At 40.6% G+C, this 27,512-nt stretch overlaps 1 protein-coding gene across 1 annotated transcript in view; it reads right to left on the reverse strand.

Moving 5' to 3' along the window:
* The window catches only part of THSD7B (thrombospondin type 1 domain containing 7B), a 241,363-nt gene that overhangs the window by 125,359 nt on the left and 88,492 nt on the right, over positions 1–27,512 (reverse strand). Inside the window, exons 7-9 of the mRNA XM_058839930.1 lie at positions 8,842–9,033; positions 5,211–5,445; positions 3,410–3,525 (exon numbers count right to left, since the gene is read on the reverse strand). Coding sequence (XP_058695913.1) covers positions 3,410–3,525; positions 5,211–5,445; positions 8,842–9,033 — 543 coding nt within the window. The remainder of the gene's footprint in view (positions 1–3,409; positions 3,526–5,210; positions 5,446–8,841; positions 9,034–27,512) is intronic.

The following is a 27,512-nucleotide window of genomic DNA, read 5'->3' on the forward strand; positions in this document are numbered from 1 at the left end:
CTGCACACTCCCCATGTCGTGCTTCCCCCATATCTCAGGAAGTACATTTCATACAGCTTCCCCCTTATTTTTAATCTATTTATGCGATTTTCACTAATATCCTCTACCTTAGTTTGCATCCTTGATTTCTTGTTTCTAATCTTTGTGAAACCATATGACAATGCAAAAGGAAACAACTGATCCTGAACAACTCTGACATAAGATAAAAAAGAGCTTCTCTAGATGTGTGTGATGCTCCTCTTCGTGGTTTGAACCTTGAACTTGCAAATTCATACAGACCTACACATGCCTCGCTCCCTAGTGCTACTGGCTTGCTGTTAGCACAGGTTCAGAATAGGAATTAGAGTCCAGCAGGGCTTCAGCCCTTTGGACAGGTTTTCTTGCACCCTCCAGGTCTTCTGCACTCCTGACTGCACAGAACAAGTTCCTGAGAGGTGCAGATAGCAATTCCTGCAGTTTGTTAAAGTCTTTTTTTTTTTTTATTTTAAATGTCTTGTGATATTGCCATCCTTCCCTTCCAAGAATCATGAACTCTATCACTTTGTGATGATTTTCATTCAAATTATCTACCACCATTAGAATCTTACCCATTTCCTTCCTATTAATCAGTACCAAATCTAAATGAGCTTCCCACAGTAATTTTCTCCACCTCAAGAAACTAAATTATCCTCAACATTTATTGCACCTTACTCAAACCCCATTTTCAAAATTGAATTTCCTCACTGGCTTTTCTATAGCATTCCTTACAAATGTTAATGAGCATAATTTTTGTATTTCAGTAAAATTGCTATAGCCTAATTTTTCCAGAGTACTAGCAATGTGGAGGACTGTCCTTTTAAAGCCAAACTGATTTCCAGCATGGAAATATGACCATTTGCCCTCCTGAAAAAAAAGCCTCAAGATCTAAGGACCATCTTAACTTCTCTGTCCTTGACTTTGCAACTCAGATAATGCTGTTTGAGAATTTCAGGGGTGCCTTACCTCTGTTTCCACTCTCCACTCCTGTGCCACCAGCCTCCATTCTCCTCCCTTACAGCACCATACAATTCCTATCAACCACTCTTACTCCTCCCTGTATCTTGCATCCTTCCTTCCTCTGTCTTTCAACCCAGTGCTTCCATGCCCAGGATTCAGAGAGCTGCACCACCATTCCAAGGTGAGGGACAAAAATCCCTTTTCACTCCTGGAACATGTGCCTTTTCAGGTCCAGCTTCCACAGAAAACATCCAGCTTCCCTCTCTGCTCCTGCCCAGATGGAAAGCCAGTCTGGTCAACACAAGACTCTGCTCACACAAAAAACAAGGACAAATTTTCTGAGATTCACCAAAATCAGTGCTATCAATACTTTTGTAGAGGTAAGAGCTCTTAAGTCTTTCACTTTGACCAGCTCTGGTTGTGTGTTTATGAGGATTGGAAGTAGCAGATCGTGTCTGACACAAGGTAGAAGTCATTGGAATTTCTTAGTGTGGTACACCATGCATTTTCTCCACTTTCACCCCTTCTCATTTCAAATCTGATTTAAGGCATGAAGAAAAAAAAGAGGACAGCTACTATCTAACATTTCATGTAAACTTGTTCAGAAAATTAAGTAACTATTAAATTTCTAACCTTCCTCCTGGACAACCAAAGCCCAGAAGAGAAGAGGTACTCACAGGCACCATCTATTTTCAGAAGGAAGATGAAAAATGTTATTTATTGTTAGTTGTTTTCTTTTTTAATCTCCCTGTTTTAAATCTGTGGTGACAGACCAGGGAGTACCTCATCCACACTGAAAGTAGTTACCTCTCCAGGCCACTTTCACCCCCAGGAAAGCAGGTGACAAGAGGAAAATCTACCTGCTGCTCATTCAGACCATTTCTTACCCTGAACCCACCTTACTGATTCTTTGACTCTTTTTTCAATCCATTCTCAAAGACCAGGTAAAACAGATACATTACAGAAGACTGCAGTAGACAGTTGCCACCTTTAAATATCTGAAATGGCAGAGAATCAATAACTTGCAACAACCTCCCTGCTCCTGCCTCCCCAACAGGTGCTTGGATTCAGTGGCACTTCCTTTGTGAATTATGTTGTCAGTCCAGCTGTTACTGCCCTAAGCTCAGTGCTGTCTGCACTTCTGAGGCAGGAGATAACCTTCTGCCAGAAGACAGACGTTTGTCAGATGACATTTAAATGTAGGGAAAATGTCAGCTTTTTTATTGTGTGATGGTAAACTCAGATGTATTTCCTCAGATAAACTACAAACAGCTCAACTGGTAAAGTTCTGTGTAAAGCTGATTTAGTGATTCCGTGTTTGTCTAAGTTCTGATCTTATGCTGGTAGCAATTAATTTTAAACCTGCCAGGCAATACCTGCCCCTGCTTGATCAGATTAGTAATTCACCATCTGTATATTGCTTTCATTAAATACAACTTTTCTATAAAAAACCCACAACACCCCTAACAACTTACGTATGTATAGTGGCTTTGAAATTTCATTATCATGCTGAGGTTTTAATTGTGCAATGCAAATTTAAAAAAAAATAAATAAAAATCTTACAATGCAGCCATATCAATAACAGATTTAGCAAAAAACAAACTCCCTCATCTAAGAAGTTTTAATTTAGAATTATATTAAAATGATAACACTGCCAAGGAGGTTAAATAATTAATTTCTTCTCATTTTAATTGTAGACTATTATTTAATAAACAAAGTCATTTACCAGGTAATTTATTCTACTCCTTCATAGGCAGCTCATTTAAAGTCTAAAAATAAATTGCTAATTAAAACAGGATTCACTGTTTTAGAAAGCAACTCATTTTCCTGTAAAATCTAACAAGGACTATGCTAAAGCATCCACTGATAAACTTTGAAGGGCAAGGAAACTACCAACAATAATGAAATATTCTGATAACTGAGCAGACTTTCATCTGAACAATTAATGAAACACAAATTTGTCAGAAAACTCAACACTAGATGATTATAAAGAAACTTTGTTGTACACTCGTTGCACCTCAAAGTTAACCAACAAGATCAAAGACATGTTTGGCCCCTGAAAATCCAAAAGCAGAGGAGGTACCTGCACAACCCTGTACATACACCCAGGCTGATCAAGAAAATTATATTTCATATGTAAGCAAGTCCATGTGCAGCCATACAGCACAGGGGCCTTGGAGGTCTAACTCTGAAGGCAGAAACCCAGAAGGAATTTTTTCACAGACAAAGAGAAGTCACATCTCCAAAGCTGCTCACAATGATCCCACCCTCCCAAGAACACCAACTCAAAAGTCAAGGTCCAAAGTCCTGAGGTCCAAAACTCACACAGATGAATGCCCTAAAACTTATTAGACGGGTGTGAACTTCATCTGCCACATGTTTCTAGGCAGATGTATTAATTTTTCCCCCAAATTTTGACTTCTTAAAGTCTTACCAGGCTGACAGGCTGTGGGACAGGGTGTCCACTCACTGAACAGAGTAACAACACAGTCCTTCCTGCAGGGGAGGAGACACGGCCGCACCGACTCAGGCCGGACGGACTCCGGACACCTACGGATCCAAACACGGATAAAACAAAAGAAAAACTTAAAACTATGGAGAAAAATTTTATTCCTAAGACTTTCACAGGCCTGTGAGCGTATTGCCAAACCAAAGACACTACTCCTGGCCACAGCAAGCCTTATTTTTCTTTTCACTCATGCAACCCAGCTGAATTTAGTACATTTCAAGGATTAAAAAACACTGGGTTTTTTTTTTAAAAATTGGGAGCTTGGCTTGATGACTACAGGCTAAATGTAGCTCTGTCTGTGACATCAAAATCACAAAGCTCATGGGAGTAAAACAGATATATTTATTATTAAAGAAAGTGAGTAGTTCTGTTTATGTAGTCCTGTTTTAGCATGACATGCAACAGCCTTCAAACCACCTGTCTGCAAAGGCTGATGACATATTCCTCAACTTTCAACCTCCAAGGAACACAAAAATAGTTTCAAGTGTAATACAGTACAAAGAGCTCTGTGATGCTCTTCATTCATTTTTAACTCCTACATGGAAAACATGTCATACACATTCTAATAAAAGTTTCAGACACAGTTAATATATGAGGACTTGAAGAGCAGAAAAGGGACAATTTTATGGGATCAGTCAGATCTTCCATATCAAGTGGGTGAACAGGAAGGGAATTAATCTTTCTCAGTCCTTATTAATTTCTATTAATTATAATACTTAGCAATGCATGCAACCCAAAATGAACCTACGTGAAGGAGGAATGTGTCACTAACCCCTACAAGAAAAAAAAGAAGTTAAAACCACGATTCAGCTACTTAAGTGTTTACTTACCCCGTTCAGTTCCATTTCCTCTTACACCAGCTCAAAAGTGGAGGGGGCAAACAACTATTTTAGGCATTACATAGCTCTATAAACAATGTTTAATTAGGTGAATTTCGAGCATATCAATGCATTTGAGACATACATGAATACCAGATTTCTTTCCTTTTATTTAATTACCCTCATTAACCTCAAGAATTTTAATAAACTTTACTGAACTCAGCACAGTCTGCCTACACAAACAGCATTGTTTTGAGAGTTACAATAGGAAAGGAAACTCAGTTCTAAGTCTCCATACTCATTAATGGTGTGAAAATAATCAGCAATGTCTTGATTTCTCAATATTAAGGAAAACATCTGTGCTACTTATTTTCCTCATTTAGTAAAGCAAAGCAAAATTTGGAATATTTCTGCTGCAGATTATGTAATTTTGCTGTGCTGCTAGCACATTATGGAAGTTATATAAACCAAGCGAACAATATAGAACACACATATGGTACTGCCTTATTGGAGTGTAAATATAATGCAAAATCTATTTACTTTTTCTATTTTATTAGAGCACTGCTAATAACGTGTTGCTGAACATTATATTCAAATGTGTTTTACATTTTCCTCACACCTGTCCTTCAGGGAAAATATTTGCAGAAAACTGTAAATTAGAGTAGCAGAGGAGCTACAGCAAAAAATCCCCACCACTGAAAGCATGCTTTTTGCCTAGATTTAGATGGAAAGTTAGAATGGGCTGGATATTTAGTTTCTTTGCCTGTTACAACAGTGATGGAGTAGTACCTGGAGAGTTAGTCCTGAAATGAAATTACTTCAATGCTGCCAAGTCCATACACTTGCTGAAAATGCCTTCGTACAGCAAGTATTTTATAAACAAACACTAACAAGCTTTCTTTAAATACCTTTTGGGAGCGACCTGGCCAGAGCTGCTCTTCCTGCAGAAGATTTTCCTTGTCTGGATGCCCACCCCACAGGTGGCTTCCCCGCTCCAGCTGGCGGTGGCGTTGGGCGCGGCGCCCGGCACGTGCTCGGAGCAGGAGCTCCAGGGAGACGCTTCCCAGAAGAAACGCACGCACAGGTGCTCGTTGCAGGCACGCTGCTCCTGCAGGGATCGCTCAGGGGGACAGGCTTTTCCACCTGGAAAGGGTCAAGAGAACACCACATCCTCATCTCACGGCGTGTGGCAAAAGGAAGATGCGGAAAAATTAAAAAAAAAAAAAAAGTCAGGTTTGCACAATACCTTCCCTTTTCACCCCTGTAAAAATAAAATAAATAAATAAAGCTTAAATAAAGCTGTTGACCTTTATGGCTGCAATAACAACCTTCTAAAATATTGTTTCCTCATTAAACTAGCCTTGCATAAAATTGTATTCCAATGCCTAATGAAAATAGAAATAGGAAAAGTATATTTCTCACTTACTTTATCAATAACTCCTACACACAGCAAAGTTAATTCCATTTAAATGCCAGTATCACTCAGCAAACATGCAATCATGTTTAAAGACAAATTAAACATTATTTTTACGTTCATTCTCTTTGCTAATCTCCCAAGAAGGAATATCCCTCTCTCGTATCTGGACTATATTCATTTGTTGCCTTAAAGATTTGAGCAGTAGAGGAAGATGAACTGTAATGGTAGCAGGATGCATCAAATGACACCCACGTCTGCAAATCAAGGAGGGGAAAAACCTGAAAGACACGTTTTGAGTATGAAGCCTTCACTTCACTGAAGCACCATCCTTCAAACTCATGTCCAAAGATTTTGCTAAACTGCTTCACTTTGACAACAACTGGTGACAAAGCCCCAGAGCACAGGAGTTTGAAGAGCCTCCTCCCCAGAAGCTCTAACACTCCAGCCAGCAGCTTGAATTTATCCATAAAAGCAGATGATCATAGCTCAAAAGCTACAGAGTAATGCAGTGAAATTTAACAGTAAGCACTGTTATCTTAGGAAGAAAGAAGCAAAAATTACTAAAATCAAAATCATTTTCCTCCAGGAGGGAGAACCCAGACAACTTGGGACACAGCCAAAGTGCTGAAGGTTTTGAAAGAACTGAACTGTTGGGGACAGATACCACAAGGTTCAGAGCACCTTTACACCCCACTAAAATCAACAGGAGATGAAGAGATGTCAAAGAGATGCCTACTGCCTTGCAGGACTGACCCTCCCGGGAAAAGGTAAGGCCCCAAATGGCCACAATGAATAGCAGTGAGGAAAGAAAAAGAGAGAAACTACCTAGCACACCGGATAATCATGTCACATTACCACTCATCTTTTCATGAAAATGGACCGATCCACATAATGTTCAGCCTCAAAAATGCTTAGCATAATGATGGAGTAGAAAATGCCCCAGGTAGCTTATTTCCTGAAGAATTTGACTTGGCAGGAAAAATGCAAACTAGTTATTTTTCTTGTGTGTTTGAGACATATCTTTAAAATAAATAATGGTAACAAGCAAATGGCAAAATGCCTGATCCATTTGTAAGTAAAAAAACATTAAAAACTTAAGAATATATCCAACTCAAATCTACAACTTCCCAGGCAGAAGTCAGGGTGGCTTTTTTTCAATATTATTTTAGTTACAATATGTTAATGAAGCTCTCCTAAACAAGTCAGATTTAACTTAACATAATAAGAAATGACTCATCCAAACTTGCCTGAAACACTGCAAGCAGGAGATGCTGTTTTCATAAAGAGCACAAGGGCCTGGCCACTTTCTGCATTTCATTGACAACTTTTGTACAAAGAAAGCAGGACAACATGCCTCTGCCTGGCCATTCCAGTAGACATTTAGAGACGTTTTTATGATGTTCAGCAGTTCTTATAATTCATTTTACACCTGCTGGAGTGCCTGCTCCATGATCTCCTCTTGCACCAAGTTTCAGACAGTTGCTATGTAAAGAATTATCTTTAAAACCTGATTCAAATCAAGTCCCCCAGGTTTCATCAACAGCTTCCTGGTTATCATATTCTGGGAGCAGGTAAAGAGCTTGGAGAAAATGACTCAGAATTTCCTTAAGTCCTCCAACAGCAGAGCCACAGCTGACACTTCCTCTGTTGACAGAGGCCAAACAAAACGGCCCTTGCAAAGGTACCAGAGCTCTGTAGAAGTCAGGTGCTCAGCGGTGAGCTGGGTATGAAAAAGGTAGAGAAAGCAGGTAATTTAAAATTGCCTTAATATTGCAGTGATAATGGTATTAACTGCACTTCCACTCTCCCAAATTTCAATCACTGTCTGCACACAGATGCGTGATGCTGCACAGCAAATTGTTACACCATTGCTACAGATGCACAGAAAAAGGGAGTTTGAGTTTAATAGTTAATTATTTTTTCCTGAGAAACTTCAAGTATTCAGCTCAGAGTACACTGTTTTTAGGTTCATGCCTTTCAGGTTGAGATGCTTGTGGTTTCTGTACTTCCAGAATTCACTCCTTCACAGTTTCACTCTCATAATTCCATGTTTTATCTATCGTTTGGATTCGATACCTCCATGGAAAATATGAGACAAACTATATTTTCATTTTAATTACTCTCTTGGTCATAGACTTTTTAGTAGTAGTTATTATCATTCAATCAACAATTATTTTCATCCTGAAGGGTCCCAATTTTCTCCACAAGTGCTTATGAGGATGTTTATGTGAATACAGACCTTTCACATCAGTAAGGGTCTGCAAGATCAAGTCCTTACAATAGCCCAGAAACAGCGGGTGGCTTTAATGATAATTTACAAAATAGCACTTAACAGAGCTCATCCTGGACTAGATTTGCATCTAAAAGTGTTTTGCTGCTGCATTAACTACACCTAGTTTTGGCCCTAACAGGTATTTTGTATCAACAAGGCTTTAGTCTGTTGGACCTCTTCACATTTTATGAATTTTCATGCACTTGACCCAAGACCTTTCAAATCCTGTGTGATAAACCAACACATAAATTAATTACCATACGTGTAACTGTATTAGAAGACTACACTCCTAATACAAAATGGTTTGCTTAAATAGCTGGACCACTGATGTTAACATGTAAAAAACCAGATACATGGTATGTCCATGAAGATCCAAAGGAAATGACATGTATTTATCAAGAGCTATTTACTTACCATAACAAGCAGGTAAGCACACTCCAGGTCTTACATTAAAAAAAAATAAAATAAGCAAGTCCTTTTCCATTTCCTCATTTTTCACAGCTCACTGGCTTTAAATCATTCCTGGTACGTTCCCATATAAAGATACTTGCATGATAACTCTGTCATGCAGCAATTTTACTGGTAGAGAATGAAGCTCTCCAGAACCAAATTCACACCCAGACAGGCCCTCAACAGACAGCAATTCAGAGGCTGAAGTAAGTAGTTTTGAACTGTGACAGAATTTCTCCAAGTGACACATGAACTCCAGTCCATCAAGGCAGAGACAAGCATCACTATTACCCCTGGTTCCTGAGGAACTGGGATCAGCTCTGCTCTAAACAGCTTGACTCAGGACAGGAAGTCAGTGCATTAAAGGAACAGTGACTCTCCAGAAATGTTCAGCACTCACCCTCGGCTGGAAGGGCCAGGATGGACCTGCTCCTGCTTTGAGTGCCCTCGGCGTTCTTGCTGGAGCAGGAGTGGGAGCAGGGAGACCACGGGGACCACTCGCTGACAACGCAGTCCCTCGCACAAGGGACTTCACAGGCCACCACCTCGGGATGGGGAAGCTCTGAGCAGAGGTGATGTGGTACTTCTTCACCTGGAACAAATGAAAAAAGATAGACATGGAGGGAGGCACAGCTTGGTTCAACACCCACAGCCTGCAGCAAACAGACTGACTTCACATCAAATGTCCACCTGGCTGTGCAGGAATATGCTACTGAACAACATGTGGTGAGGCTTCAGGCTGCTAAGTGTAATACTTGAACAGCTATCTAAAAAATTTATTCAGGAAAGCAAAGAGGACAAAAACGTGTTTCAAGCTCGGTGTGTGACTTCTTGGCTGCAGTCCACTCTCTGAAGCAGGTAAGAGAAAGGAATGTGATAATCTCATCAGTAGAAAGCTGTAATATATTAACAGAACAATTGATACAATACTATATCAATATCAACAGGAGCAATGATAATTCCCCCATATTTTCTAGCAATCTCTACCTACAGAACTTATTTCCCACAGTACAGATTGTGCAGGTCCCCAAAGAAGTCAGATTTTTTTTTTCATGTAGGCCAGATTAGTATTTGGCAGATGATTTAGTCCTTCCCCTTCAGCCTCAGTAGAATGAGCCACTCTTATTTCTAACCCTTGCATCTCATCAAAAAGCTAGATCTAAAATTACAAATCTATTGGGCCACCACCATCCAAAAGAGAAATACTTTCTGCTGCAGATGAACCAAGGGACCTGGACCAAAGCAGACCTCCTGATGAGAGGCATCTTTCCAAAAGCCTTTTCAACAAGGACAATGGGGAAAAACCTACCAACCAAAAGAACTACTGCCAGAATGAGCAGCAAAAGAAGGGACATGAGGAATGCAACATGTGGAATACAACACAGGAAACTGTTGTTTTTAGAAAGGAAAATAAAAGAAACTATTTTTTTTAAATAAGAAATTTGAGTAATTCATAGAATTTACAAGGACGTTATAACTCATAAAAATTCTTAAAATAATACTCCATCAGTACTCAATTACACCCAATGTCTTACAAATGTATTTTAAGCAGTGAACAGTCATGACTGACCTTGCTACACTGTTCTATTATTTAGTACTTCTGAATCCTCAGGAAACTTCAGCTACATATCTGAAGTTTCTAGAAGCTCAACTGTTTATAAACAAAAGGGTCGCACCACATGTTACCTCCTCTTTTGGCCTTATAATGGTTACAAACCTCTCCTTCAAGGTTTCTTTAATTATGAACCTTGGAAAAAAAAAAACACAATGACTTTCCAGGCTTAATTATACACAAGAAAAAAAAAAAAAATTATAATGGCAAAAAGTGCCTCTTTCACCTCACGCTCCAGGAACAGGCTCCATAACAAGGCAGCCCGGGAAGCAATTATAACTGGGAGGGTAGAAAACTGTGCTGCTTTTACAAGAGCCCACATCTACAAGTGAGTAAATAAGAGAGGCAGGCTGTGAGCACATAAAGCTGTCAACAGCACAGCACTATTATCTGCAGATGCATCCCTAAATGAAGACAGGCTCATCGCCCTCGAGGCACAGATAAAACTTTTCATGCGTATTATGAGAAGGAACAGCGGATCCAGCAGGCAATCAGACTGCAAGATATGGTTAAAAATACTTTGGTTTTATACTCCCTTTCCTTTTTACTCACCTGGAAAGGCTCGGTGTGCCCAGTCTTTGCACCACCCCCCTACAGAGAGCCCCCATCCATCGGTGCTGCAATTGGCATCCCAAGGAAAACCAAGCTGAATCCGCTTTGACCAGCCCCTGTATCACCACTGCTGCTTTGCATGCTCACCTAATGCTGAGAACTACCTTCAGAAAAAAAACAATGTGAAAACAGCAAATAAACCTGTAAGCCTTATTCCAGCTGTCTTCCCGAGTCATTTAAGTGTCAAAATCCCTGCTAACGCTTTGGCAGCTCGTTGTACCGCAGCAGGTAAAGGCAGGGCGGCTTGGGCGTGCTGATTTTAGGAGTCAGTGGTACAGTAGCATCAAGAAATTACACTGTTTGGTGAAGCAGAGTGAAACACCTGTCCTCCTCTCCCATGACTCACAGGGAAGCACGTGGACAGGCTGGGACAGGCTTCAGAACCAGACAGGATGAGATGGGACACTGGCCCTGAAAGCACAAGCTCCACCCCTGCATCGACAGCACAGGTTATCTGTTACATCAGGACTTCATGGCCACAAAGTGCCATGATGTTCACCAAATTCTGAATTTAGCCCAATTTTTTTCCACGGATCAGACTGTGCTCCAGATCTAAGAATCAGAGAAGAACTACTTGTTGAAAGGCAAGAGAGCCTTTCCACTGATTTAATCAGACTTTAAAAAACCCAACCTGCTCCTCTCAGAAGATGATTTAAATCAAACACTTGGGGCCCCTTTGGAGTGGCTTTTTCTACCCAATAGCTCACATGGCACATATTGTGGAGTGACCACCCTGTGGGGAAGGGAGGCAAACACACTTTCAACTTCTTCCTTCCACGATTTCTTTTCACACTGGATTTACAGCAGGTGACAGCAACAGCAACACTGCAAAAAGAGGCTGCAATTCACAGTTCTTGGGCAAAGAAAGGAAGCTTTGTGCTTTGTTAGAAAGAGTTTACCACCGGGTGCATGAAGGTACAATTCAACACTCACTTTGATTTACTTTATAGCTCCATTCACCGTGTTCAGGTTTAATTACTGCCTTCTATTACTGCAGAAGGGGAATTTCTTCTGTACCAGCTGCCTGGCAGAGAATTCTCAGAAAACTCCTGTATACTACAAAGGGAGGTAATAATCTTTCATTTTCCATGAAAAATACTAGAACAGGATATAGCTGAAGCGTGCTTTATGCATTGTCGCAGATTTAAAGGGAATATTAAATTCTCAAGAGCTTCCAAACTGTCCACTCAGTGCCTAGAAGGTGTAATTCTTATCTCACATATGGCTGAATAATCTTTCTGGATCTTTCCATAATCTTTACATGCACAAGCATGTTCTATGGGGCCAGATGGGGGAGCCACCCAAATCTCCTGATGGAGCTGGCAGAAGGGCTCACCACGCCACTCTCCATCTTTTACCTGAAGTTCTGGCTATCCAGGAAAGTCCCAGAGGTGACTGGTGTCTGGAGGTTAGCAAATATGACACCCAGCTACAAGAAGGGCTGGAAGGAAGACCCAGGCAACTTCAGGCCTGCAGCTTGACCTCAGGACCAAGGAAGGTCATGGAGTAGATCATCTTGAATGCTATCACATGGCCTATACAGCACAACCAGGGAACCATTCCTGGCCACCATGCATTTAGGAAAAGCAGGTCCTGCTTAACCTGATCTCCTTCTATGAAAAGGTGACCCACTTAATGGATGAGGGAACAGCTGTAGCTGTATCTATCTGGACTTTATCAAAGCCTTTGGACCACTTCCCACAGCATTCTCCTGGAGAAACTGGCTGCTCATGGCTTGGACTGGTGCAGTTTGCTGGGTAAAAACCTGTCTGACATCCAGTCCCAGGGAGTGGTGGTGACTGGAGCTCCATCCAGCTGGGGCTGTCACCAGTGGTGCTTCCCAGGCCCCAGCACCGGGCCCAGCCCTGTTTAATGTCTTTACTGGTGATCTGGGGGGTCAAGGGCACTCTCAGCAAGTTCATAGACAACACCAAACTGGGCAGGAGTGTGGATCTGCTGGAGAGCAGGAAGGCTCTGCAGGGCAATCTGGACAGGCTGGATCAAAGGGCTGAGGCCAATTGTGTGAGGTTCAACAAGGCCAGGAGCCAGGTCCTGCACATGGATGACAGAAGCCCCAAGCATCTCTCCAGGCTGGAGGGTACCCAGTGGAAAATCACCTGTGGGTGCTGGACAGCAGCAGCTGAGAGCAAGAGCACAACCAGACACCATCACCTGAGAGCACAACCCACACGACCCAGCTTCTGATCTGCCCAAGGTGAGAGAACTGAAACAGCACCCTCAGCATGCCCGGAGCCCTGATCCCTCTCACACGCTCTTTATTTCATGCCTTAAGCACTGATTGTTCCCAGCCTTGCTGAAAGCTTGCTTTCCTAAAAGAAGCTGTAGTTAAGAAAAATGTTACAGTTTTCTATTCAAAATGCTTTATTGAAAGCACCCTGGCCAACTCTAATGGCATTTTTTTAAACTGATTGCCTTGTACTTGAATAGTTTAGCGACTATAAAGCTAAATACTCAAGATATACCAAACAGATAGGATTTTACAGGAAAGATTTAATCCTTTTTCTTTCATGTCAGAGTGTAATAATTACAAAAGAGAAGACAAGCATGGCATTTTTGTAAATATATTTGCTAACAAAGTCGCTCATTACCTAATGTACTGGTCCCTCACTTTAATTCTTTAACAAGGTAGCAGAGAAGCACCATTCTGAGTGGAATTTTTAATTTGCCTAAAAGCAAACTAAATGCTTCCCAATGAGAGAAACAAAATAAGGAATGACCTAAAATCCTCCTTGAAGAGCTTGGGTTTTTTCCAGAAACTTAATTTTTTTTTTCATTGTGTTTTGCATTCCAGAAGGAGAAGCCACTCCCACAGTCCTGAGTAATGCACTTCATGGTGAGGCACTGAACCAAGAGGAATGTTTTGTTTGGAATCAGTCCAATAATAAACTGCACCTGTCTGTTTTACACCCTGCCTTGCAGCTCTGGTGCGTTGTCTCCTTCTTCCCAGTGACCTGTTGTGCCCATCTCCCATGACACAGTTTTTAATTACTCCTGCCAAGGACATCCCTCCTGGCTCAGGGAAAAGGGAATGTCCACTGAACAGGAGACAACTAAGGCAGCAATAATAAAAATCCCATCAGCCAGCAGGAATCAAAAGATCAACTCAATAACAAACCAAGTGTTCTCCTTTTGACATTCAATAATATAATACCATGCTCATTTTTTAGAAAGAAAAATTGCAAAGTCATTTTGAAGTTTTTAGCTTTGAACATGTTTGGAGCCTCCAGTGACCTCCATGATGGGAAAAGGCCCAAGACAAAGGAATTGCACTTCAGACTGTTCTGGATTGCTACCTAGAAGTTCAGAAAATTTAATTTTTGCACAAATGACTGCTGCAAAAATGCTGCATACTTAATGACAATTACCAGTTTGCCATCAATATTTCTCCTTGTAGTATTTCAAATTATTCAGTGGAAATGATGAAGCTGTCACTGAAAATACTATACGTATCGTAAAATTTTACGTCCCACTTAAATCTCAGAAAAGAATGACAATAAACTTTGATTAAATACTTGCCTGTAACAGAGTAAGATGTCAACAGGCAGCAGTAAATTCAGAGGGATTCCTACTGACTGCATGCCAGTTTGCTGAGAGCAACTGCATGCAGAGAAACTGTGCTGGCAGGATCCTGACCAGGGCATCTCATCAACTAAAGAAAATGTCACATTTAAACACAGTAACAATCAAATTACAATAGGAGAAATTTCTTATAACCCTCCTGAATGTCTTCATCTCATCACAACATCACAGATTTACTTTTTTTCCCAGGCTGCACAACCAGCTTCAGAGAAGAAAGCATCCAGGGCTTCCCGTGCTCAGTCATCTCCAAAGATGAATGTCACACTCCACTGAAATCCTGGCTCCTGCCTGACTTTGCTTAATGCCAGTCAACAGGTAAGAACATGGGAGAAGAGACGTGTCAGTTTGTCAGGGAAAGCAGTGGTGTATGGAGTAAATTTAATTGCACTGGTCCATCACTATTATCAGAGCCCCACGGAGGGGAAGGGGATGCAAAAGAGATTAAGAGGAAGGGAGGTCGAGAGCGTGAAAGAAGGTGAAGCTGTGAAATAGAACAAGCCACTCATGACAGACAAGAGGAAACAAACACAAATAAACCAGGACATTCTTTGGGGGAAAAAAACCAAAAGAGATGAGACAATCTTTAAGGTTTTGAGTCAGAAGACTTGCTCAAATGCCACTACAAAAACATTTTTAATCACATAATGCACAACAAAGAAAAAGGGAACAATAACGCAGGAAAGTATAAGGAAAAAGTAAATACAAAAAATACAAAAAAGGAACAGAGGCAATGATAATTAATATGGAAAAGCAACGTATGTCTGGAAATATATTACAAAATCTCCATAAAATCAGAAGTCTCAACCAAATCCCTGCATAACTGGCCACAATCCTGTCTGTTACCTACGTCCAAGTGATCAGTACAGAGGTTATGAGAAAAAGATGATGACGAGTACAGAAAAAAAGCAGTATCTGTTCTTCTTCCCTATACATCCTCTACTGCAATTTGGACTGTTTATCCACAATTCTTTTCTCTCTTTATGTAAATGCACTTAAGAAAACTCATTTGTGGCCCCAAGGAAGCTCCACAAAAGCTCAGCACAGGAGAGGCACGTCAGTGAGCAGCTGCCAGGCCTGCAGAGAAGGTCCCAGAACACCTCAGTGCTCCACACTCAAGGTTAAAACAACCAACACACCTGCAGGAGGTTACCCACAGAGAGATCAGCTCTGCTGTGTCTCCTACCCCACACAAGAAAGACAAGTTGTCACTTCAAGGAATTTGCTGCACCTTCACCTGCTGAGCTTGGGCATAGAAGCAGAATTAGTCCCACCTCATGACTGTTTGCACAATCCCTCCTGAATGGAAGAGAAATTGCTCAAGTGGCAGCTGAAAGTAAACATGGTTCACTGTATTCCCAGAGAAAGGATGGAAATTAAGGCTGCTCTTTGTAATAATTAACACAGCGCAGCAATCTGAAAACTTAAAAGTATAGGAATGTAACATAATCCATATTAGTGTTCTGCAGGATATTTTTTCTTTTCTTTCCATTTTTTCTTTTTTTCTCTCTCCATATCATTCCTCCTTGTAAATGAGGGAATCTACACAGGTGGGTTGATCAAGACTGATTGCAATTAAGATTTATTGTTGAAATTGCTGCTATGGTATAATTGAAACAGGTGTCCTTCTATTTCCTTCTGTGTACTGCTTTGTTCCAAATGCTAAACAACACAAAATATTGTAGAAACCAATTACACAAATAATTCCAATGTATTAAAATATTATAAAATATACATATACTCTCAAAGCTTTGAGGAAAAAAGTATTAGTGGACTTGTTCATTCCAATAGTGTGCAAAATCCACTGCATCTTATATCTTTGCACGGGGCAGAATACTTTTAGTGGAAGAATCCAGGCATTTTAGTTCAGAAAAAAAGAAGCCAGCATTTTACACCCAATGCATCACACCTGTGAATTTCCAAATATTTTATTTTTGAAAACTTAAAGTGCCATCTTCAATCTCAAAACTTGAAAAAAAATTATAAGGGACTTATTACAAAGAGAAAATTAACTGTGCTCTCACACAGCCATTGACCCCAAAAAGAAAAATTTTGTGTTCACACATAGAAAAACACAAAGCTTTTGTACCCTCTGGCTTGATTATTATGACTTTTCTTCAGATTATGCTACTCTTAATAATGACATGCCTTGCTCATTTCCTCATAAGCATGAGAAACCTATCACTGATTGTTATCCAAGTGATATTCCCAAAGTAAATTGGCAATTTGCAATGTATTGGGAATAGCAGACCCTTTTTCTCTAGTAGCCCCAGAAACCATCCCAAAAATGAGTTGGCATTAGCATAGGACACTGAAAATTTGTAAACAATAGTACAGCAGATGAGGTTGATCTAAGTTGGCAAAAGTCTTGTTTTCTGATACAGTGAATGCTAATGATAATAAATAATTGGAAATACCATCTGGACTCTTTAAAAAACATCTTTCTCCAAGTCTGCAATTGAATCTCTACAAAAAGAGGATCAATGCAAAAGAAAATGAAAACAGTAAATTAAAATTAGATTTATGCCAACTACTTAAAACTAAGAGCTCATTTAGAAGCAGTTAACACAAAAATGTGTTCTAGTTCAGCTGCAGAGTCTGGCCTAAGCTCATAAAGCAACTCTGAGAGCTCCTGCTATCCATCAGGAAATGTTCAGAGTCTGCAGGACCAAATACTAGGCTATTTTTTATTTTTATTATTACTACTATCTTTTTCAATTTTGTCTCTAATTGATCCACAAATCTCAGAACTGAGCTTTTAAAAATTGCAATAAAGAAAATACACCCAGTACCAGAGATGATCATCAGTCAAGGGTCTAGATGAATGTCTGAGAACTGTTCTTGACCAAAAACAATACGAACAGCAAGCCATGACCTTCGGTTCTTGAGAACTTCCCACTCCACACCCAGGTTTAGCCAAGTAGCAACTGTGCATGTAAAGTGCATTAGACATTCTTCAGCTGAGTTAAGTTACTTCTGGCTAATGTACCCTGACCTCTGCTTGAACCATTTTTACATAATAAAGCTGTGAATTTTAGACAGAGTGTTTATTAATTCCCACTGTATTTTGCATAGATCATTTAGTACTTAAAATGGGGATAAATCAAATGTAGGAAACACAATATTAACAATATTTTCTGTGTGCTTTCACTTTGCCTAGGAGGTGGAACTCTAATTACATCATTAATAACAATGCCTGCATTTTCAGTCAGTAGTGTATCATTCCTCTAGTGCCATTTAAACTGCATTTGGTCTCTAAACTGCTCCACCCTCTGGAACTGGTTCACTGATTATACTGGAATGGTATAATCCTCCTTACATCTCAACTACCCTGGCATCAAGAGAAGAACTTAAAGGCAGGAACCACTTATGACCTAAAATGGTTTATTTTAGATAAGTTTCCTGATATTTTCTCTCTCCAGAAGTTTCTATAGATTTAAAAGTGACAGTTGCTTTCAGGAACAAAACAAAACAAAAATCTACCAATGCTTTTCCCAATTATTCAGCATCCAAACTGTTTAAAACACACTGAAAAAAAATAGGGTGTGTGTGCACCAAGAGCTGCTTGGTTTTCCCAAACTGAGTGACAGAGCTAAAACCTGAAGACTATACTAAAAAATGTCAAAAAAAAAAAAAGGTCATTGCCAATGCTTTTGTATTGCCCTCATGGTGCACCCTGGGCTCACAGGAAAATAGAGGGAGGTGACACAGGAGAACAAAAAGGAAGGTAAGGGAAGAAAACCCAGGAGAAGGAATAGCCTTTGTTGTCAAAATTTCACTGAACTGGGGCTGTCTCAGGGAGACTGAAGGACCATGTGCTGAGGTGGAAGCTCAGACAAATGATGTTTGCTGGGTTCAGGGCCAGCAGCTGACCTGGGGCCTCCCACACTGACCTGGTCCTTATTTACTCCAAAGTAGAAAAGAAAAAAAAAAAAAAGAACCCCAAAGGGTCCAGATTGACACCAACCACTCATCCTCTAACAGATTTTCCAGCTCCTGTAGGAGAGCTGCTATTTTAACTTTGCTACCGGATTAAAAAAAAATACAGAATCAGTAAATGGAATCAGATGAGCACACCTCACCCCATTTTTAATCACCCTGAAGTGTCGAAGCTGTCAGGAGACATTTGGACACGCTTTTCACATATAAGAATAGAAACACAAAAAGCAAAGAATATCCGGCTAAAATTTGGTTTTCCACCACTAAATTTCTTTGTGTGAAAAAAGCAATAATCTCTCTGCAACTTAGAAAATATTTTTGTTCTGATTATTCAGCTATTAAAATAGGAAAGTGTCGTTTTATGACAATTGCTTTCGGCAGGAGATATTTTACACTTATATTTGCAAGGAATAGGAATATAAGGAAGAACAATATTAAAACCTTCAGCGTTAATCTGTATTTTCAAAGCTAAGCACATTTTGACAAACTTTCTAATAGACACTGTTCAAAATTCATAACATATATGAGCATGATTACATTATTCTAATTTATTTTCTCTCCTCTCATGCACAGCAATAAAATTTTACCTTTGAACTTATATTTATTACAACTTTCACTCTATGGAGGGCATGCAGGCACAGAAATATAATAAAGCTCTGCTAATTCCATACATTATTGAAATCCTAACAGTGCAAATGGTATCTTACTGTCTTCATGCATACTTAAAATTTCAATCCAAAACCTATTCCATTAAAAGAGATGGTTAACCAACAGTATGTGTTTTTTATACATTTGCAAATTACTGTAGCAGAATTATATCTTATATATTCAGAAAAAATTATGTAATACCAGTGTTTGTTTTGGTGCTGTAAGCAAAAATTTGATAGATGCTAAATAATTGAGAGCTCCATCCATCAGGGTTCTAAGCACTATAAAAATGCAGAGAGGGGAAATGCTACAGAATAACCTTTGCTCTCTCATGGGCTGCTGTAAATTGTGTGTAATTCCAGCAGTAAAAATCCCACTGACTTCCCCAAACTGTGAAGTGTACAGCTATGCAGGATCACTTTGACCATAACAAAGCACAACAGGAATTTGGACCAGGAGGATCAGGGGTCACCCATCAAACAACAATACCCAGCCAAGGAAAACATCAGGACTAACACACAAGAGAAATTTGGGGCATCTCTTAACTTGGTGGACAGAACAACAGCTGATCCAGCAATCCAGGTGAGGGAGGAGCTCCTGCAGTCAAGTAGATGGCAAAGTGTAAAAGCTGACTCAAACTGCAAGTGCAATATTGGCACGAGCTCCTTTCTCCTCGCAAAGGTCAGTGCGCACATTAGCTCCAGCTCCATCGATTAGCAGCTGAGATAGCAGCACTCACACACTCCTAGGAGTCATCAGCAAAAGAGACAAGGGGGTGACTTTCTGCATACCATGTCCTCATCACATTCCAGGTAATTGTTCACTCACAGATAAGGCACAAAAAGAGAAAAAGCAGCAGAACAGAGTCCTCTGAAAACATTAACAGAAACAACAACCTTTATGTTTGGCACTGAGGCATCAAAAATGATAGCTATTATTATGGCTGTAATTACATGGCTGGGACTCAGAAGAATTCCATTTTGCTTCCTGGGAAACAGAGCCACGTGTTTGACATCTGAATCCACAGGAATAGGTCTCCCCACCACAGCCAGTTTGCAGGTTGCCTGCAGGACCTGAAGACACGCTGCCAGAAATGCGTGCAAAGGGCTCCCAAACTCATGGGGTCCTCCTGAGGCAGATGGTACCAACTCTCAATTTCAGATCAAATTTAAGCTACCGAGCCCTTCTGTGCCATGGCAAACCCAGACAAGTCAAAACTCACCTTTACATGAATTCCCAACAGCAAAGAGAAATGCACGGAGCAGTTCACCACAGCAAACTATGATGGTGTGTCTCTCCTACATGAAGGTGAACTTTCAGTATCAGCTATCCCAGCTACAGAGCCAGAATTCGACAAAATTCTCAGAAATGGGGTCTCAACCAAGTCTGGTTTAGCGAGGAATACTCACTTGCACAAAGTAAGGAGAAAGATTTTCCTCTGAAACCAGGCAAGTAGAGCAAAATTTTTACCTGGTCTCAAGCAGTTAGTTGGAATGTATTCCATTAAGGACTTTAAGTCACCTCACTGGCAACACAACCGCCCAACATATTGAAAACCAGCAGGAAATGTTGAATTAATACATATATGCTAACAAGAACTCCTACAGCCATGAATGTTTAATCTGGTTTTTCACTAGCTGACACAGTCCCCCATGGCTGCTCTGTGGTTTTGAAGCTTTGAGACGAGGGAAGAACTAGAAGGCAAGGGCTGCAGAGCAGGGAACCACAGGAAATCAGTCAGAGGGAAAAGTCTCAGGAGAAAGCCCAGAGCAGAACGCTCACAGCAAAAGAGGTAAGGCAGAAATGTTAACAACTGGAGTGGGATGGAGGGGAGAGAGAAGGGCAGGAAAGAGAGGACCCAGGAAATCAGCCTCTCTTCAGTAGTTGTGGGGCTACATCTGGATCATGTGTAGAATACTTGCCAGCAATACAGAGGATTTTAACACTTGTGTGCTGTGTATACAAAGAGATGCAAACAGAATGAGTTTTCAGACAGTGCAATACTGGCTGACTGCACAGGATAACTTATTACACACTGGAAAAAAGGAAGTTCTACACACCTTTGGGGTCTTACCAATACATCTTAATGTTCTGGACCATGACAAATGATTGGATAACAACTCTTACTCCCCTTGTCATCATCCATCTTCTTAGGAGGCTTATTTCTTCAAATCCTGATGATGAACCTCTGTAGTCACTTATCTGAGCAGTGAAAATTTATTGCCTTTACTAGAAAATGAAATTCTCTTCCAAGAGAACTGCACTGGACACAAAAGGGCAAATTTCCACCCTGGAGTATATGGATGCATTTCTTTCTCCTTAGTGGAAACTATATACATTTATCCAGTGTCAGGATTTGGACCAAGGGCTATCTCCTGTCTTAATAAGAATGGCTAATTTCCAATTAAATAAGCTTGCAGATCATAGAGATGCCCTAATGAGAAAAAAAAAAAGAGATGAGGCCACATACTAATCCTGCTTTCACTGCACATATTTAATAGGGCTGCCAAGGCAAAGTCTCCAAAATACTTACTAATTACACTGGACTGCCTCCAGCTGCTGTCACTGCCAGGGATTGGGCAAAATTTGCAACAAACCAACCCACCAAGAGTTCAGAGATATTATTATTTTGGAAAAGCCTTGAAGGGGTCAAGAAACAGGAGAATAAAGTAGTTCAGGGCCAATTTGGACAGAAAATAGTCTGTGAACTTCATAAGCAGCTGCAGAAAAATATTTTGGCACAGCTGGGAGCAGCTCCCAAACTGGCATGATACAAAAGTGCAGAGTAGATACTCCACAGCATTGTGTTGGAATTAAATAAACACTGTCCCCAGCAGTTACAGAACCTGTAGTGCAGACTGGAGTGGAAAAAAAAAAAAAAAAGAAAAGCCATAGGGCAGAAGTCCATAAACTCTGCTGAAATAATCTGTAAATGTTGTCCTTTTTGTGTGTTCAGTTGCAAGACATGGTACCCCAAGGGTGGTTGTTCCCAACACAGGGAGAGCCCAAACACCAAAGGATGGCTGGAAGACCTAAAGGCACATCTCTAAGAAAATCAAGTTCCTACTTCTGTCAATCAATAATGAGAACTGGCCAATCTGTGCAGGTGGAATGTGACCCTCAGGAGAAACACTACCAGGAACAGTCTCTGCAGCCTTCTCAGCAAGCTGCAGTAGAGCCATCAACAGCTCGAGTCAGGAACCTCCATTCCAGCTTTACAGTGCAAGAAGGGTTGAAAGAACTGCAGGTGCCCAGAGAGACACCATAAATATTGATCACAGTGCTCATTCCACTTCATTAGCCATGGAGCACACAATGGTTCCCGAGGGAGAGGAAAAGGCAGGACCAATTTTAATCACACTGCCATACTAAAATGCAAACCTTGTGGAATATTATTTTAATTACTGCTGCTTATTCATGCCAATTTCAACCTAATAAAAAAAAAAAAAAAAAAAAAAGGTGTTTCTGGACAGTCGAAACTCAGCTGCCAGAAAGGTACATTCACACTACCTGAATCAGCCCTGTGTAATGATACACAAGAGAGCTCTGCAGCCAGCAAAAAGCAGTTTTTCAGCCCAGCACCTCACCCTGGGCTCCTCAGAAACACAGGTCATGAACCAGCAGAACTTTTGCTGCTGCAGCCGTGGTGTTTCTGAGCCACAAACTGGTGTCTGGCAGTGAAGGGGCCCTATAAACTCATTCAGACTTTCTCACTGTGGTGGGCTGACCCTGGCTGGGCACCAGGTGCCCACCAAAGGCTCTGGCCCTGCCCTCCTCAGCTGGGCAGGGGGAGAGATTATCATGGAGTATCATGGAAGGTTCATGAGGGCAGGAAGGGATCACTCACCAGTTACAGGCAAAACAGACTCCACTCAGGGAGATCACTTTAATTACCAGGATAATGAGAAATAAACCCAAATCTTAAAAGACCTTCTCTCCCCTCCAGGCTTCACTTTAATCCTCATTTTCTCTTCCAGAAGCCACCCCTGTAGCTCACTTGCTACCAAAACCTTGCCACTCAAAGCCAGTACACCTACATCATACTGTACATAAATCCTAAACCATTTAACCTTCAAAAATATATGTCTGGGAACCCTGCCAGAGAATATTTGAAAGGGATTACAGTAAATGTATTAGTTGTCACTTAAAATTAAAATATGGATTTCAATTGAAACTCTATACAAGGGGGACTTTTCCCCCCAAAATCCGTTAGTTAGCAACCATGCTGAACGAAGGCAAAATCGTACAGTCAGCTCAGACTACACAGGGCAGGCCGATATATTTTAAAAGCCACATTTTTATCTACTGAAATAAAACATTTTACTTTTTTATTTTTCTACTTTAATCAGAATATAACCTCATTAAATGACAGTGTGTGAAAAGAACATATAAACTAGAAAGAAAATATAAAAACTTTCTGAATAATTTAATGTTTATTGCTTTTAGACTTTGATATTCTGGTCTTTACTACTTAAATGCAGTTTAAATGTATTACTTGCCACGGCCTTTACGTTAAACCCAGTAAGTCTGCAATTTGTGATAAAACTCCTTATCTCCCTCTTTCTGAACCTCCTCAGAGATCCAAGGTTAATTTGCAGATAATATTACTTCATGAAATAATTATCTTAGTCCATAGTACTTAAAATAGCTAAATTCAAGAAAGATAGTTTAGCAAATGAAGCTGTTAGGGCAGCAGGATGAGGCTGCTCCCACGGGCACACACATCCCCACCTGGCAGCACCAGGGGGGCACACCCTGGGTACCCCACACCTGGAGCAGCCACTCCCACAGGAATTCAGGACAAGGATGCTCCACGGAAGTCAGGGATCCAGCTCCACCCAACCTCCTCCTCCAAGCCCCCCAAATGCCAATGGCAAGGCAGCCTTCCTCTTCACAGCCCCAGCACTTGCTGAAAAATTACTCTCTCCAGCCATTCTTTTTCATCCTGCTAATTTTTCCAAGCATCCTCCTATTAAACTACACAAATATATCCATTTAGTAAACATCCCATTAACCAGGTCAGCATACAGTGTTCACAACTTATTATGGAGCAGCATCAAATCAGTCACAGAAGCAATTATGCAATTTTAGAGCAGACAACTCACTTTAATCTTCATATGGGGCCGGGGATGTACATGCCAATGTTCATTCACAGGACTCATTCATTTCCAAGTATTGTATTCCATTTGTTTCACTCTCACTTACATGGCACTCGTGTCTTTTGATTTGTAAGTTTTGTGGGCTGTCAGAAAATATGAGCTCAGTGTTCCACCCCTCATGTCAGTGATTTTTTAATTGAATTTAAGGGTATTTATACACTTCTAGTGCCTGGGGGAAGTGTGGGAAGTTGGGCTAGGTATTTAGAACCAAGACATAAACTGTTGCCGATAGGTAAGGCTTTATAAAGCCTTACCTATCCATAAAAATAAACAAGCATTTTAAAAAAAGAAAAAGGAAGAAAAAAATAAAAAAATACCCAACAACAAACAGTAAAGAAGTGAAGATCTTTCCAGAACTATTTAAAATAGGTGGTTGTAGAGAAGAGACATCAGAGCTAAGAATCTGGGATGCTACAGTTACAACACAAGGGGAAAAAAAATGCCTCTTAAAATTCCAGCTTTATTCAAAGACATGCATTTATTGAAGCATCTTGGGAAAACAGGATGCCATATAATATTAACAAACAAGAACATGCTCTGTCAACCACATGCAGCACCACAGACATTTTGAAGACCTAAATAAATAATGTATTAGAAAACCTAGCCTAGGCTGAATTAATTCAGACTCCAATGATATAAATGAACAGCGGTAGTGGAATTATTTCCCTGGGACTTTAGTCATATATAGCATTAAAAGTAAAGGCCTTAAGATACTTATTGATAGGCAAGAAAGTGCTATCCTTAGATCTATGCATGCCCAGGGAGCACTCTGCCCAGCTTAGAGTCTCAGAGTTTCCAAGAGAGTTACCAAACCACTCAGCTTTATTTGCAAGCACCATGAAATAGAACAAAACACCCTCCTGGCTCTAGTCCCCCTTGACACAGCTGTGAGTGTACAACAGTGCTGACTTGGTATTATATTTGGAAATCCACTGAAATCAGGGCAGTGACGGGAATTCTGCACCTGGCAATGAAAAATGGAATTTGAACCTACAGGATCATCTTGGTTTTTACAATATACTATGGGTAGCCAAGGCCCACCTGCTTCAAGCACTTATGGAGCCTCTCCTACAGAACTGCTCAACACTAATTAAGTTCATGAGAACTTCCCAGTTCTGCATTTTCAGTACAAAATGATGTACTGAATGGTTTGACATGGTTTATGTCACGACCACATTTGCCAGTTAGGAATGGAAATAACCCCCAGATCAGGTGCAGTACCAGAGGAGATGTGGAAAGGGGCCAGGTGAACCTCACACCAGCTGGAAGCGACTCTGTCCCTGCAGAAAAGCACCCTGGGCTCAACCAGACCCAGCAAATTCCCTTCTCACTTGCTAACAGCAGATAAGGATTCTCCCTCCTTCCAGGAAAGTCACTTTACAACCATCTTACTCCAGATGCAGTGCCTGAATCCCCATGGAGAACACTGGCCACAGGACCAACCCAAGAACTTTGTGGGATTATTTTTTCCTTCTCAGGAACATGAAAGGAAAAAGCAGAGTTGTCTGTGTGCTACTGCCTCAGTCCATGTGAGTGTGTTGGCTAATTTTTATCAATTTTTTCTCTTTCTGGTCTTGATATTTACAAGGTCTATGTGAGGGTTCACTGGTAACAACAACATCAGGCAGCTGATTGCAAAATATAAACCTCAGCTGTCAGAAAGGAGCTGGGCAAATTCATGCTTACAGTCCTACCTCCATAGGAAATTTTTAATAAAACATCTATTTTAAGAATCATGACAAAAGGCGACACTAAAAGTATACAGTAGGGGAAAAACCAGGCTTCAAATTGTAAAATGCATCCCAACAATCCAGGATGATTCATTTTCTAAGGAAACTCCACCTCATATACATATGTTCTCGCCACAAACTTGGCTCTGACATTTGCAAGCTGCCTAAAGATACAAACAGAACAAGCTGTTTATTTAGAAAGGAACCATGAAATATCTTATCCTGTTACTTGTTTAACTCTCCTCAACAAAGGTAGTACCTAATTTGAGGCAATTACAGCCGTACTTCATGCAGACAGAAAGAAAAACACCGTACAATGGAATTTTAAATTGTTCTCAATCTCCTCACAGAGCTAATCTTTCTCAACTCACTAATTCACATTCACTCCAGCACTTCACAAAAGCTCCCATTTACTAAATGTGAGATTTAATTCACAGATAAACAATTCAATAATGTAATCTACACTTAAAATAATAGCTTGGCTTCAAAGTTTGGGAGGAATTAGGAGTTTTCCCTCTTTATAGCTGTTCCTAGCATCATTTCTTGTCACAACTTCAGAGCTGAGGTTGTGTAATCGAGGTCCTCTGAACTTGTGTTTCCACACGAGGCAGGATCTATGTGAGGATTGAATCCTGTGCCTCAGAACTCACAGAATTCAGTGGGAAATCTGCCAACAGAGAATGCTGAAAAGCATTTAGGAGCCACATCTTACAGCCATTTTCCCTGCTCTCCAACTTCTCTACTACTTCATTACATGTTTTTCTCCGTCCATTACTGCCACCTGACTAATCACAAATTGCTGCCTAATGAAGAGTGCTGGCATTACAATACTTAATTAGAATTAAGAGGAAGATTTACTTTAAAAACCTGACCAACCAACATGCCCCAGAGCCAATCTCAGTAGTGCAGAACTACCCCAAAATTTCCATGTTCCAAATTCTTAATTAAAAGTTTGTTAAAACTTCTTATTTTACGGGGGGAGCCTTCCCCTCCAGTATCCATTAACCTCAAAACAAGTGACTAAATTGTTTTTAAATCAGCTCTACTTCATAAACAGCTTGATAAAAAGAAACTCAAAGAAAGTACAAGACTTATCTTTCATTTCCACTCAACAGCCTTCAGAACTACTGTACAAAGGTGGCTCTCACAATCACTCCTGTCCAGCACTGAAGGAATTTCAGCTACAGAAAAAGCTTTCTGTAGGGCCACCCAGCAGGGAAGGATTAAATTACACAAAAAAAGCCCTGCTTTTTTCCCTCCACTCAAGGGCTGCGGTCAGAGATCAATGTGAGAAGCTGTCTATTGAAGTTACCGCAATTGTTCCCTTATTTAAGCCTCGGAGAAGGTTGGTGCTGACACCCAGAGCACGGCACAGAGCCAGACCCAGGGTGCAGCTCCTGCCCGAGGCACAGGGAGCTCTGAGACCTCCTGGCTGCTCCCAGCCCTTCCTCCTACCCTCACATCCCTCCTCTCCCTCACCCCAATCCCTCATCCTGCAGACTGAGCTGCAGGGCAGCCCCCAGCCCCACACCCCCACTTCTTACAGATATTCACTACCAGTCTCCTGTCTGCAGAATCAAGTTTAGTTTATTTCTACTTCATACAGAACTTAACTGGCTTATTGTGAAACAATATTTTTCTTCCATGAGAAGAAAATGAGAATCACATATCATGTGATTTGCACTCCATGCCATTAAACTTCATACAAAGACTGCAATAAAACACAGCCTTCTTTAAAAAACTAAACTTCTTTAGCCTAATGATCTCCTGTTTA

The sequence above is a fragment of the Poecile atricapillus genome, chromosome 5 (assembly GCF_030490865.1).
Source record: "Poecile atricapillus isolate bPoeAtr1 chromosome 5, bPoeAtr1.hap1, whole genome shotgun sequence".
In the NCBI taxonomy this organism is placed as follows: domain Eukaryota; kingdom Metazoa; phylum Chordata; class Aves; order Passeriformes; family Paridae; genus Poecile; species Poecile atricapillus.